Source organism: Gossypium raimondii, chromosome 6, assembly GCF_025698545.1.
Source record: "Gossypium raimondii isolate GPD5lz chromosome 6, ASM2569854v1, whole genome shotgun sequence".
Classification (NCBI taxonomy): Eukaryota; Viridiplantae; Streptophyta; class Magnoliopsida; order Malvales; family Malvaceae; genus Gossypium; species Gossypium raimondii.
Genome location: NC_068570.1, coordinates 12,254,811 through 12,269,847, shown reverse-complemented (window position 1 = coordinate 12,269,847; position 15,037 = coordinate 12,254,811). Strand labels below are relative to the sequence as shown.

The 15,037-nt window shown below is 29.3% G+C and overlaps 2 protein-coding genes across 2 annotated transcripts; both read right to left on the bottom strand.

Moving 5' to 3' along the window:
- Window positions 1-125: 125 nt before the first annotated feature.
- Window positions 126-2,769, bottom strand: LOC105774850 (cytokinin dehydrogenase 3). The gene is made up of 5 exons (XM_012597416.2): window positions 2,107-2,769; window positions 1,417-1,544; window positions 1,052-1,327; window positions 693-961; window positions 126-522 (listed from the first exon to the last, which is right to left on the bottom strand). The coding sequence occupies exons 1-5, from the start codon at window positions 2,702-2,704 to the stop codon at window positions 225-227; spliced, it is 1,569 nt and encodes a 522-aa protein (XP_012452870.1). The 5' UTR covers window positions 2,705-2,769; the 3' UTR covers window positions 126-224.
- Window positions 2,770-5,460: 2,691 nt separating this feature from the next.
- LOC105771761 (CENP-B homolog protein 1-like) lies at window positions 5,461-6,069 on the bottom strand. The gene has a single exon (XM_052631975.1). It carries the CDS (start codon window positions 6,067-6,069, stop codon window positions 5,461-5,463), a length of 609 nt encoding a protein of 202 aa, XP_052487935.1.
- Between the last annotated feature and the right edge of the window lie 8,968 nt (window positions 6,070-15,037).

The following is a 15,037-nucleotide window of genomic DNA, read 5'->3' as shown; positions in this document are numbered from 1 at the left end:
TCTAATCCATTGCTGAATATTTGTTATTTAATTGTTGCATAAATTAGAAAATACATGGATAATTATGCTACTTGTAAGTTTTGTAGCAAAATTGTGGGTAAAAAGAAAAACCCTACCCTTCAGGAAACGGGGAAATATATGCATATGCTAAAAATATCATTTCCTCTAAAAATTCCAGGAAAGGGATTTTAAATACCATTAAACTTATTCTCCTAATTAGGGCTTTATTCATTGTTATTGAAAATTCTCTGCCCTGGAGATAATAACAATTTCGGATCAAACTGAAGTTTTCTCTTCTGAAAAGTGCTCCATTTTGAGCCAAAGTGATTGACCCAACCTTCCTTAGTTGTGTAGTGAGGAAGATACTGCTTAACCTTGATGCCAGCCTTTTCACAAAACTGCAATATTTCCTTATTTTGAGCCTCAAAAGTTCTCCAATCATCAAATCCACTTGATTGCAATAACCCCACTGTGTAGAAAATTTCTTCATCTGGTATAACAGCTGACATCCTATCATCCCATCTGCCAATAAAGCATATCATGGTATAAGCCTTCTGGATTAATTTGCCAAAAAAATGAAATATAAATTATCAAGGAGTCTGAGCTCTAGACAGAGTTAAAAACTAGGTAAAACCGGACTAATTGGGGTACGAGCCCTCAACAAATATCATCAAAATTTAGTTTATACTTACTTTTTTCTGTTCATGGGGTAAACAAGGACGGGTCCAGTAGTAATGTTTCTTTGAAGGACAATGCTCTTGAAAACACCATCATTGAAATCTGATATCTTGGACTTGGGTATAAAAAGATTCAACCATGGATGTGGAACATCCCATAGTCCTTTTGCTTTAAGCTTCAGCTCTTCACTATGGACTCTATTCAAGAACTCCTCATATTTGGCATCTTTTTCGAACATAAATCCAGGCAAGTAGCTCAAGCCTTTCAGAAGCTGCTGCAGATCCTACAAAACAAAGGGAAAAAGATGAAGGTTAATTATATATTATTTTATTATTATATAAGAAAAATAAATAAATGAGATGATTAATTTTACCTTGTCCACAGTGGTTTTGGTTTGACCATCATAGTGCTTGACAATTTCAAGACAGTAAACAATGCGAAATTTGGTTATCAAGGAGATAATTTTGGGTTGATCTTGGGGTTGGAAAAAGGAGGATCTCCAGTTATCTAAAGAACCTTGATCCAGTAGAAGTGAACCTTCCAAATAATTTAGTGCTTTATTGTCATTCCTTCCATTCTTGGAGATCAAAAGCTCTTGGTCTCTAGTAAAATCTGAGAAATCAGTGTACAACATTCGTACCCACTTAACCTGCAAACCCCATTTCAGAAAAAATGATTAAGTACCAACAAAATGGAGATGATTAATAATGCTCAAATATAAAATTTATAAATATTTACCCGTTTTGGTGCTGGCTCAAGTGGAATCCTAGCTCTTGTTATTATACCAAACTGGCCTAAACCTCCAAGAGCAGCATAGAAGAGATCGGAGTTGTTGTTTGGAGAGCAAGTCACAAAATCAGCTGTGCCTGAATTTGAAGACACAAAAACGTAGTTCGTAAATAACAACTGCATGCATGCAAGCAAGCAAAGCAACATATAATATTTAAAATTACTTAGTCATACAACTGTACATATAATCTTAGTATTATCTTTTGTTTATTTTATGGGAATGTAAATATTGAAAATTCGCTGGGATACCACTTTCTGATGATGACAACGTAAAATATGTATAAGCTCAAATGGATTAAGCTCTAGATAAGATATAAAATAATTGAAGATGGGTAAAGAAACCCTCTGACTAATTAAACACGGTTTGATGAAATCTACCTTGGAACTGTCCTGACATGAAATATATATATGTATATGAATCAAATATAGTATTATAAAAAGACTAACATTTTGAAATTTCTATGAAACGTATGGGTAGGGAAATCGACGATGACCGTCCATGGAGTCCTAAAACTTATTCAATAGCTAGGTTGCCTACGTTATGAGTTTAACAACGAGCTAATTTGTTTTTAAACAGAGAGAAAAAGAAAATTGTGTGAAAATGAGAGACAAGTTGAAGAAAAAGGATATTTTAGTTACCTGTTATAACATCTATTTCATAAACGTTACTGATCTGAGGACCGTATCGAAAGGTTTGTCCACTGATTCCGGCATTGGAGAGCGTTCCACCTACGGTTAAGTACAAATAATCTGTCCAGGAAACGGGCGTAAGCCCAAGTCCCAATGTCGCATTCAGCACGTCAATCCAAAACTGTTGGCCGCCAACATCCGCATAAGACCCGTCACTCGCGATTCTGATTCCGGTTCCATTCCCGTTCTTCATTGACGTCATGTCAATAACGACCCCGTTTTTTGCCATGGCTTGGCCATTGACGGAGTGGCTGTTCCCTCTGGCTGCTATTATGAAAGGAACCGAATTTCTGTAACTGAAATTTACAAGGGAAGCAATGTCCCAAGGGGAAGAAGGGAGAAAAACAGCTTGGGGAACGGCTTTTACTATGTGACCAAAATCTTGAGAGGCTGATTCAATGGCTGAAGGATCATAAGAGAGTTTGGGTGCAATATCAAGGGCTTGGAGTTTAGAGGACATATCATTATTCCTTGTTATCCCTATGAAGGCCATCAAACGGCTCATAATCATTATAGCTGTGAGAAATGATGGCAAAGCGACAGCCATTTTCTTTGTTTTGCTTTTCTGGTGAATGAAAAGCAGTGAAAAATTAACAAAGAAAAGCAAATATTTTTCTCAGTTTCTTTTTGGTGAAAAGGGTGCGTATATATAGCGAATAGAGTGAGAAAGTTTTGCATGAAAGGAAGGTTGGTGAAATGAAACGACATCGTTCCTCTCTGATGGCTATAACTAGTTAAAATTTTATTGAAAAAGCCTGGGATCCATTTCATGACTGACTCGTGTCAAAGGGAATTTAATAATCCAGCTAATACATATTGTTTAATAAGTCATTAATTAGTATATTTGTATTGTGTTGGGGATATTTTAACCTTGTTATGGAATCATCATCATCATCATAGCTACCATATATAGCCCACCCACATTTTTTTTTCTTCATTCTTGTGGGGGATAGGCTGTTTCAATGGGAGCATTTCGACCATGTGATCATGATTAAACGATCTATACTAGTCAACCATTGGTCAACTTTGCTCCAACCAAATTCCAATATATATTAACCCTCTCCCCTATTAGGATGGTTGCAAAAGATTGGTCAAAATTAGGTAATCATCAAAAGGATTCTTCAAGATTTTTTATTTATTTTTTTTTTTTGGGGAGAAGTCTTATGAATCAAAGGCATTTTTCATGTTTCCACTGGAGGTTTCATATTTGCCAAACTGGAAGAGTTTTAATGAGAAACCAAAATTTCCCTATATTTACATGAGTTTGTGGTTGGTTGGTTTGTATCTTAGGTAACATATGGACATTGGAAAACAAATAAAGCCATTTTGGGACCATAATACAAACTCACTGCCTTACTTGTCAACATTAGTTGAACTCACTTTTCACAAATATCACCCACCTATTTCAAATTTGCAATCCAATGAAACCCTAGAAGCTCGCTTGTTTTTAATCCCAATTTAGAATATATTATTTACTCTTTCAAGAGGTTTCGTGGAATCAAGGCTAATATATATATACGTTTAAAGCATTTCTCATTTACTTTTTTTTTTCCCAACAAGTCATGTTACTGAGAATTTAATTAAAGTAAATAAAAAAGTAAGTCCTAGATTCGAATGGTTCAAAGGAATTGAGGAATTAGATCACTCTACTTAACCAAAAAAAACATACATAGATTCAAAGGGAAATCTTTGACCTAAAGATATACCTGATCCATGAGGAATAACAAATCACACCCAAATTTCAACACTCAAATATGAATTCTAATTATTATTATTGTTATTTAAGATCGTGATGTTTTCTAACATTCATGTATTGTCCAAAATATTAAATGTCATTGCTAACTTTAAAAAAAAAAAAACCAAAAACAACCACCCAAATGTAAGAATTAAGATCAATGTTTTTAATAAGTTTTGAAGAGACATTAACATCATGAAAACAACTAAGCTTGCCTATTTCACATGCCATTACACAGTTATAGTTAGGTTTTTATACCTAACAGAAGAAGACGACTATGAAGTATGCTGAAATTTGGAATAAATATATTAAACTGCTGACAAACACTTTATCCTGCCTTTTTTTTCTTTTTCTTTTTTGCTATGTATCTATACATATAATTATTGTACAGTAAAACCTCGATAAATGAATATTTGATAAATTAATAGTTTTTCCCGTCCCGACTTGGTCAAGGGATAAAATAATAATCTCGTTAAATGCATAAGACAATAGTTTTAGAAAAATCCTTACGGGCTCAATGAAAATATAAAATAATAATTTATTAAATATACTGAAAATTTTATATACAATACATAAAACTAAAGTGCTTCCTAAACAACTCTTATTTTTTTTCAACTTTATTCTTTGCTAAAATATTCATCTATAGTTAACTACTTCTTTGCATGTGAATCAAATGCAATTTCATCTTTTAACTTTTAGAAGGGTATAAACCAAATCTAGTATATTGTTCTCGTGTTGTATTAAATAATTCTTCAAGGTATCCACAGCTAGAAAAGCCTCTTTTGGAGAAACATGTGGTAAAACACTACTGTCATCTCGATCTTGCTCGTCATCAATTGTCACATCCATTACTCCTTGAATAATTTCTTCATCCGTATGTGACTCCATCAAAGATTCATTTTCACTTGAATAATTTAAAATCTGCTCAACATCCATGACATTTCTATAATGTAAATCAGAAATTACTTCTTTTAATTTATGAATGCCTTCAACATCACCAACTTTTTTTCGAGAGGCATATCCTCCTCGGATCGAATTTTGCACTGTCAGAAACAATTCGCAATAGTTGTAGGCTTCACATCAATATTTCAAGTAGCATTAATAAAATGGATGCATCCAATACATTAATCTTTTCAGGATTTATTTCTCCTGTCTCGTAACCTTCCAAGATGCTAGAATAAAAACAATGCGGATAATAAATCTTAACTGCTCTAATAATTCCAGCATCACATGGTTGAATTTTTTATGTTGAATTTGGAGGCAAAAAGAATAATTCAACGTTTCTCAAGCCTTCAGTAACCTTGGGATGGGTTGGGTAATTGTCTACTATAAGCAACACCTCTCTACCAATCATTCTAGCATCAAACCAGCGAACAAAATTTTGAAAATAGTAATCCAGTCATCCATGTTTTTTTGTTGGCTCAATAATGACAGTTAAGATTGTCAATATTCACATGTTTAAAGCATTTAGGATTAGCAAACTTACCAACAACCCAAAGAGGCACTTTATCTGAACCATCCCTATTGTAACAAACCACAACAGTAAGTTTTTCCTTATCCTTTTTTCGTCATTCTAATTGCTTTGTAGCCAGTAAATGATCTGCTTGCAAACGATAAAATATGCTTGTTTCATCCATATTATTATAGATATCCTTCCAATCAAAATTTTTCAATTTAGCTCTTATTTGAGGTAAAGCATCTTCAATATTCTCCATAACAACTGAACCACTTTCACCAAATCTTCTATAAGACTTAATCCCATGTCTTACCTTGAACCATTCTAGCCAACCAATTAAGAAGTTAAATTCGGAATTTGCATCACCATACATTTTCTGCAGAAACTCTTTTGTTTTAGTTTGAATAATTTCTTCAGTCATGTTTACTTTCTCTTGATATTGGAGAAACCACTCATACAATACCTTCTCTAATTTGAGATATTTGGCTAATTTGTGCATTTTAACATTGCTATTATTTATATCTTTTGACAAATATTCAGATGATCTTTTAAGAGTATTTGATATTGTTGATTGGCTGACAGAGAGATCAAATGTTTGTTGAACCCACTGTTGCAAATCTTTTTGACTTGAAGAGGGATGCTCATTTTTGTACGCACATAATGTTTTTCTCATCTCATCTGTCAATGTAGACTTTTTTACACCTTTCAAATGGGAAGCCATGGAGGAAAAGATTATATGAATTACAATATTTTGATACATACATGTGTCTATTTATAACAAAATTTTAATCTATCCAATGAATATATATGTATTGAATTTTGAAACTATTAACTTTTTTTTCTTTTGGTTACATGAACCAATCAATTAACTCTTTTTTTTTGTTACATGAACCAATTAATTTTGATTCATTGGACATACATGCATATTGGATTTTGATAATAAAAAACCATGCATAAAGTATGAAATATTCTCTAAATTAATAAATATTAATTTATCGATAAAGTAATAAAATATTTATTTATCGATAAATTAATAATCTCGATAAAATAATAATTTTTCGGTCCCAAGAGTATTATTTTATAGAGGTATTATTGTATGAGTTTGATGTGATGATATTAATTTAATCGAAAAATTTAAATACTTTTTTTTAAAAGTAATAGATATTATTCATTAAATTTGGTCACTTGTATCTAGTTGGTCTTTAAACTTGGAATCCATCACACACTTTGATATCTTTATTATAAGGCCATTAGAATGTGATGGTGTGACACTAACAACCAATAATACATTGACACATGATAGGTGAAATAATGACACGTGACCAATGTTAATAAATAATATTTTAAATATATATAAATTTATTAAAAATTATAAAAGATTATTTCACGTAAAAAAACATGATCTTTTTGTGCAAATTCATCATAAAATGTTTTTTATTAATTTTATATATTTTAATTTTTATAAAAATTTAATTGCACAAATATCAAAGTATATAAAATCAAATACTAACATATCAATATTTCACAAAATCTCAAAGAAGAAAAAATATCATGACATTATAATAACAATTATTAAAGACTTGTTTAGTATTGCTTAAAAAAGCACTTTTGGCTTGAAAAATGCTTTTTATAAAAAAAAATTGTGCTAAATAAGCTACTTTTGGCTAAAATTTCTGGCTTTTGAAAAATACTTTTAAAAATGAGAAGCTAAAATTTTTAGCTTTTCCTCTACCAAAAACACTTTTGGTGCTTAATTACTTTTTTACCCCTTCAACAACATGGTACTTTCCATTTTTTTTTCTTGGTGCTTAATTACAAATGTGTTAAAATCATTAATTAAAAATAAAAAATATTATAAAATAAAGAGAGGTGGAGAGAATAAAGAATAAAGAAAATATGAAAGCAATAGAGAATGTACTTTATTGATAAAAGGGATGATTACAATGCTTCACCGGAGTCTCTATTTATAGGCATAAGAAGTATAAAAGAAGTAGAGATCTAATTCTAATAACTATTAGAATTTAAAGTACATTAAAACTTTATCTTGATCATGATAGACATCCACTTAATAATGTATTCATAACACTCCCCCTTGGATGCCCAGTGGTAGATAATGTGTCTCGTTAAAACCTTATTAGAAAAAAAAATGTGGGATAAAAACCTAATGAAGGAAAAAGAGTACATAATCTATAATACGCATAATTTGTTGCCTTATTAAAAACCTTATCAGGAAAACCCAATGGGACAAAACCTCGATTAAGGGAAAAAGAGTACAATGTGTATTTACTCCCCCTCATGAAAACATCACATACTTTCTCATATTCTACGTATTCAATCTTGAATACTTGTTTTTCAAATGACTATGAATGTATTACTAAACATTTATATCATCATTGTTTTGAAAATCATGAGTGAGAGAAAATTTTGGGGAAATATATTTTGATCTCTTCAGAGTTTCAACAATAATCATAGCAAACTTTAATCATGATCCTTTTATAAAAATACAAATAGGTATTTTAGATCATTTAATAATCCTCTTTCAACTACTATTGGCTAAGTCAAATTTACCACATATGTTCAATTATTTCAATTCATATAAATGAATAATTTCCCAAGAATTTCAATATGCTTCTAGTTTTCTCAATCCTTCAAGGATTTTAATATAAACTTTACTAAATAGTGATTTATAAAGGTTGTAACAACAACCATTAGATGCAAGTTAAATATTTTATGAATTGTCAAAATAATATATCTAAAGGTTATTGCATCCACCACAAAAGAATATTCTATTTTTCATAATCAATATCAGTACTTAGCGAAAAACTACATTTTTTTATTCCGTTTTTGCAAAACCACTTCATTTGCACCCTTACTGTTTTATACATTTAGATATTTGGACTACTGGTACTAAAATTTCATGAATTTAATTGTACTTGAGTTGCGTCCTCCTCTTTTGATCAATTTATTCAATGTGTATATTTCTCAATAGATTTATTCAAAATCTTCCTTTTATTTCATTATTTTAATAATAACATTGCATGCACAATCATTGTTGACCACTTTTATTATTCGGTTCCACATTTTCTCGAATTGACATAACTTATCAAGATCTCTTATTTTCATTATTTTAAAATTCAGTTTCAGGTACCTGAATCTCTTTTGGAGTTTTACTTAGTAGTTATGTCTTGGGTCTCTTCTAGAGCACCCGCTTCCACTATATGACCATCTAAAAGAATTTTTATCTTTGGAACTGATCAATCTATTATTTATTCTAACTGATTGTCCTACTGGGACTTTGATTAAAATTAAAATATTAGATGGTATATAAAACTTGGATATTCTCATTAAGTTTGTAAATACATCTAACAATTAACTTGTAATGAGTTATCCTTCTTGAACTTTTGGTTCAAATTACTCTCCCCCTAACTCATTACAAGTTATTACTTCTCTCCCCCTAATGTCGAGAAAACTATCAAATCAAAATTGTAATCACAAATCATGTCATAATTGAATATCAAATACATTCAAAACATATAATAATATAAAGAAACTTGTAATTAATATATATTCCCAACTTTTTTTGAGGATTCACTCATCTTTGTGCATTGTGGTGGAGCAATTGGAACATATACTGCACATCCAAAAATTGTAAGATGGGAAATATTTGGCTCTTGACCAAAAATCAATTGTAATGGGGAGTATTTATAATTTATTGGCTTGATGCATACAACATGTAAATCAATACAATCTCATGCTGAAATAGAAAGTTTTGTTCTCATAAGTAATGATTTAGCTATTAGTTGGAGGCATCCATTTTGAGATTGAATCTTTCAACATTCTGAAGATGAAGTTGTAAGGGTGGAAGTTTAAAGTGAAAAGGAATTTGATTTGTGGGACGGCTTCGAAAGATTTTGAAAAAATAGAGACTCATCGTGCTGATAACATGTTATAAAATAAAGAGAGATGGAGAGAATAAAGAACAAAGAAAATAGGAAAGGAATAGAGAATGTAATTTATTGACCAAAAGGGATGATTGCAATACTTCATCAGAGTTTATATTTATAGGCATAAGAAGTATAGAAGAAGTAGAGATCTAATTCTAATAACTATTAGAATTTTAAGTATACCTAAACTTTATCTTGATCATGATGGATATCCACTTAATAACATATTCATAACACTTCCCCTTGGATGTCCATTGATAGATAACGTGCCTCATTAAAACCTTATTAGGAAAAACCCTCTGGGATAAAAACCTAATGAAGGAAAAAGAGTACACAATCTATAATACGCATAAAATGCTGCCTCTTTAAAAATATTTCTAGGAAAACCCAATGGGACAAAAACTCGGTTAAGGGAAAAGAGTACAACGCGTATTTACTCTCCCTCATGAAAATATCACATACTTTCTCATATTCTATGTATTCAATCTTGAATACTATTTTTGCAAATGACTATTTGAATGTATTGCTAAGCATTGATATTACCATTCTTTTAAAAGTCATGAGTAAGGGAAATTTGGGGAAAATATATTTTGATCTCTTCAGGAGTTTCAACAATAATCATAACAAACTTTAATCATGATTCTTTTATAAAAACATAAATAGGTATTTTGGATCATTTTATAATCCTCCTTCAACTACTATTCATTAAGTCAAATTTACCACGATGTTCAACTTATTTCAATTCATATAAATGAATGATTTCTCGAGAATTTCAATATGCTTCTAGCATCCTAAATCCTTCAAGGATTTTAATATAAACTTTACTATATAGTGATTCATAAAAGGTTGTAACAATAACCATTAGACATAAGTTAAATCTTTTATGAATTGTCAATTTGATAATATATCTAAAGGTTATTGCATCCACCACAAAAGAATATTATATCTTTTCATAATCAATGCCAAAACTTAGCGAAAAAATTCATATTTTTATTTCGCTTTTGCAAAACTACTTCAATTGCACCTTCACTGGCTTTTTACCTTTAGATATTTGGACTACTGGTCCAAAAACTCCACGAATTTAATTGTACTTGAGTTGAATCTTCCTATTTTGATCAATTTATTCCATATTTATATTTCTCAATAGATTTATTCAAGATCCTCCTTTTATTTATTATTTTGATAATAATAATGCATGCAAAATCATTGTCAACCACTTTTATTATTCGGTTCCACATTTTCTCGAATTGACATAACTTATCGAGATTTCTTATTTTCATTGTTTTAATCTTCAATTTCAGGCACCTGAATCTCTTCTGTAGTTTACTTATTAGTTATGTCTTGGGTCTCTTCTAGAGCACTCATCTCCACTATATGGCCATCTAGAAGAATTTTCATCTTTGGAACTGATCAATCTATTATTTATTCTAACTGATTGTCCTACTATGACTGTGATTCAAATTAAAATATTAGATGGTATATAACACTTGGTTATTCTCATTAATTTTGTAAATACATCTATCAGTTAACTTGTAATGAGTTATCCTTATTAAACTTCTGGTTCAAATTATTCTCCCCCTAACTCATTACAAGTTATTATTTCTCTCCCCTTAATGTTGGGAAAACTATTGAATCAAAATTGTAATCACAAAGAAACTTGTAATTAATATATATTCCCAACTTTTTTTTAGGATTCACTCATCTTTGTGCGTTGTGGTGGAGCAATTGGAACATATACGCACAAAAATTTAAAGATGAGAAATATTGAGCTCTTGATCAAAAACCAATTGTAATGTGGAATATTTATAACTTATTAGCTTGATGCTTACAACACGTAAATCAACAAAATCTCATGCTGAAATAGAAAGTTTTGTTCTCATAAGTAATGATTTAACTATTAGTTGGAGGCATTTGATAAACAATTCAGCTAAATCATTTTGTGTGTGAACATGAGCTACAGGATGTTCAACTTTTATCCCAATTAACATGCAATAATCATTGAAAACTTGGGATGTAAACTCACCAACATTAGCAAGCTGAATTGTTTTAGTTGCATAATCTGAAATTAATCATTTAAACAAGCAATCTCGCAAACAATGGGTTGCAAGTTGATAACGCATGTGATTATTTTGTAGATGCATCTACCAAAATCTTCTAATATCAAAACCATCCACATGGTGGATGAATGAGCCCATATTTATTTCAGAAATGCTAGACATTAAATCTCAACTTTAGCTAGTGAGTTTCTAAGAACCAATTTTTATTCAGAACAAGCAACAAATGAGAATTCTTAAATTAAAGAATCTTCTGGTTCTTTAATTTCTTTAATGGATGTCCATATGATTTCTCAATTAATTTTCACATCATATACAATCCAAGATGGTCTAACTAGTCACGCCAAGTAGTAAACGCATTTGTATTAGTAAACTTCTGGTTTACTTTAACATGTGTTTCAATTGTACTAAATTGTAACCAATTGATAATTTTATTATCATTCCTATTAATTTGTATCCACATATAAGTACTATTATGACATTTACTATTGGAAATGTCTAAATCAATGTGAAGTCTATAATGCCACCAAGTCAATAAATATAATTTCCAAATAATTATATGCAATATTCGCTTCAAGGAATATGCCAAAATCTTCAAATGCCCAAAAATCCATTAATAGCAAACTTTGAGAGTGGATCTTATTTTTCAGGTGTACAACAGGTACATAACCAATGACTTTTCATACATAAGTTCTCTCTTGCAAGTTCTCATCAGTAATATTTTATCATGTAATTTTAATTGAGAACTTATTCTGAATACTGTAGAGTATACTCACAGTTTTTAAAAAAACTTACAACTTTAGGTGCATCCAACCATAATAAGCTTTAGATAAAATTATCATATACTATTACTCATAAGTAAATTTTTCATAGTCAAATATTTTTACTTTCAACCCTTTAATGGGGATGATGACAAAAGAAGATCACAAATATTATAAAATAAATATAAATTAACAATTCAATCATTTTTTATTTATATGAAATATAATATTTTCCTCATTCACAATCTTAATATGAGATCCATTATAAATATATTTTAAAAATAATCGTTAACCATCACAAATTTTGTCTTTTTAGATAGTGATATATTAGCTCTTTTGGAGCTTTCAACTAATTTTGTACTATCAAATATTAGAATAATATTTGTTTATTTCATACCAAATAAGATAAATATTTTCTATCTATAATGATAGATTACTACATTCTCATATCATTCCTCAAAGAATATTAATGAAACAAAATATTTGGGCATACGCCACATATGTGGCCAATAATTTTCATATCACATTGATAACATAAGTTATCTTTACCCTTTGAAAAGTTATCTTGAGAACTTTCATTGTTCTCTTATTTATTACCATGTTCCCACTTTTAGTGGTTCATGAGTATATATTTTATTTTCTTTATGTTTACATTCACTTCGAGGAATGTAATAGATTTACTAGGACGAATTTATAAATGTTCCAATTGACTCTTTATTTCATAATCACCATCGCAAATATGTGTGGATTTTAAATTAGAATATATCTATTCATGTTGTCATGATTAGTCTTCAATTATAATAAATATGATATAATAAATAAAATATAGTAAAATATACCTAAAGATCTTAAACATCATCGTCATCACCTTGGCAAATCTATTCTTTACCCATGCTTGTACAATTATAAATCAAAGATCGAGAATAAGAACCACAATCCATTTTGAGATTGAATCTTTCAACATCCCGAAGATGAAGTTGTAAAGGTGAAAGTTTAAGGTGAAAAAGAATTTGATCTGTAGGATGACTTCGAAAGATTTTGAAAAAAAATAGAGAATCATCGTGCTGATAACGTGTTATAAAATAAAGAGAGATGGGGAGAATAAAGAATAAAGAAAATATGAAAGCAATAAAGACTGTACTTTATTGATAAAATGAATTATTACAATGCTTCATCAAAGTCTCTATTTATAGGCATAAGAAGTATAAAAGAAGTAAAGATCTAATTCTAATAACTATTAGAATTTAAAGTACATTAAAGTTTTATCTTGATCATGATGGACATCCACTTAATAAGATATTCATAACCAAAAGTATTTTTAAAATAATACAAATGTGTTAATATCTAATTAAAAATATTTAATGGTTATATTTAATTATTTAAAATATAGTTTATATATTCTAATTAAATTTTATAAATAATTAATATTTATTGCTTAAAATATTTAAAATTTATATTCCATATATTAAAATATTAACAAGTTATAATAAATTATTTTTATATTCTTACTAAAATATAATCATATTAACTAATTTGAGTATTATTTAAATACATATTTGTTACTTGATAATACCATGTCTAAAATGGACATTTCATTTCTTAAAAGTACTTTTTGACAGCAATGCTAAACATTCGGATCTTAAACCAAACTTTTAAAAAATACTTCTCAAAAGCATTTTTCCACTAACACTTTTTAAAAGTACTTTTTAAAAGCAATACTAAACTAGCCCTAAAACAAGAACAAATAAGAAATGAATGATGTATTCAGTGTATAGAAAAAAAGTGAGGGATAAGTAAAAGAGATCTGAGCAAAAATAAAGCAAAGTTAATGGCTATTTTGAAGATGGGAATTTTATTGTAACAACAAAAAGTCATTACTAGGTCGTTGTATATACCTTGTTGTTTAAGGTATACGGCTTCACAAATTAGAAACTTGTTTTTAACTATTTATATTGCAACAATTTTTGTCGTTTCCAAATATTTCCGTTGTGTTATTCCCCTTCACCACACAAACACATGTCAGCTTCTCATTAACTGTTGACCCAATGTTGACTATGGCATAAGGAGGTGTTTGACCAAGCCATCCACCTGATTTTTTTTCTAAATATGTATTAGTTGCCATAAAATAGGTTACAATATCTTTAACACAACAAAAATATTTCAGTTGCAAAAACTATTATGTAACAACAATATATTCTTTGCAAATTAAAATTTGCAACAGGGTAAATTTAGATGTTAAATTTTTTATGTAATAGTATATAATGGTTGTCAAATATTATTTTGTGATAACATTTTAATTGGTTACGTATTTCATTGTGCAACAACTGTATGTCACTACCAAAAACTTGTTTTGACAACCATAAAATGTGGTTGTCAATTACTTTATACAACAATAATAATATGGTCGTTAAAATTACACAAAATCAAAGTTCATGTATGAACATTGCACATTGAATCAAAGTTCATGTATAGTATTAATGTTTACCCCAAAAAATTAGGTACCAACTAAGTACAAGCAATGAAGTTTAAGGATCAAAACATACATTAACCCTTAATATTTTATATGATATAATTAAAATAACTTAAACCACTTTTAAACAAACCCACCTTTATAAAAAAATCTCTCTTTGAAATAAAACTAACATTTGTTTTTAACAAATACTAATTTTAATTTTTTAAATATTGTTTTAGTAAATACTTCATAAATATTTTCTTATATGATTTTTTGTCACCCACATCTTAGGTGTAATGTATTTTAATCTTGAGTAAAAGCTCTTAATTGAGTTAGTACCATTTTCAAATGACAAAACTCAACTAAAACACACACAAATAATTTTAAATTTAAAATAATAAATTAATAAAGTCATATAATTATTTTACTTTTAAAAAACTATCTGCTTAACTTATGCATTTTTCCCTTTTTGGACTCG

Bases quoted from the DNA above. Each gene is read 5' to 3' on its own strand.
- LOC105774850 (XM_012597416.2), bottom strand. From the start codon at position 2,704: ATGGCTGTCGCTTTGCCATCATTTCTCACAGCTATAATGATTATGAGC. The intron at 1,545-2,106 runs GTAACTAAAATA...CTTCAAATTCAG, and splicing joins TGAAATAGATGTTATAACAG to GCACAGCTGATTTTGTGACT. The intron at 1,328-1,416 runs GTAAATATTTAT...TGGGGTTTGCAG, and splicing joins TTGAGCCAGCACCAAAACGG to GTTAAGTGGGTACGAATGTT.
- LOC105771761 (XM_052631975.1), bottom strand. From the start codon at position 6,069: ATGGCTTCCCATTTGAAAGGTGTAAAAAAGTCTACATTGACAGATGAG.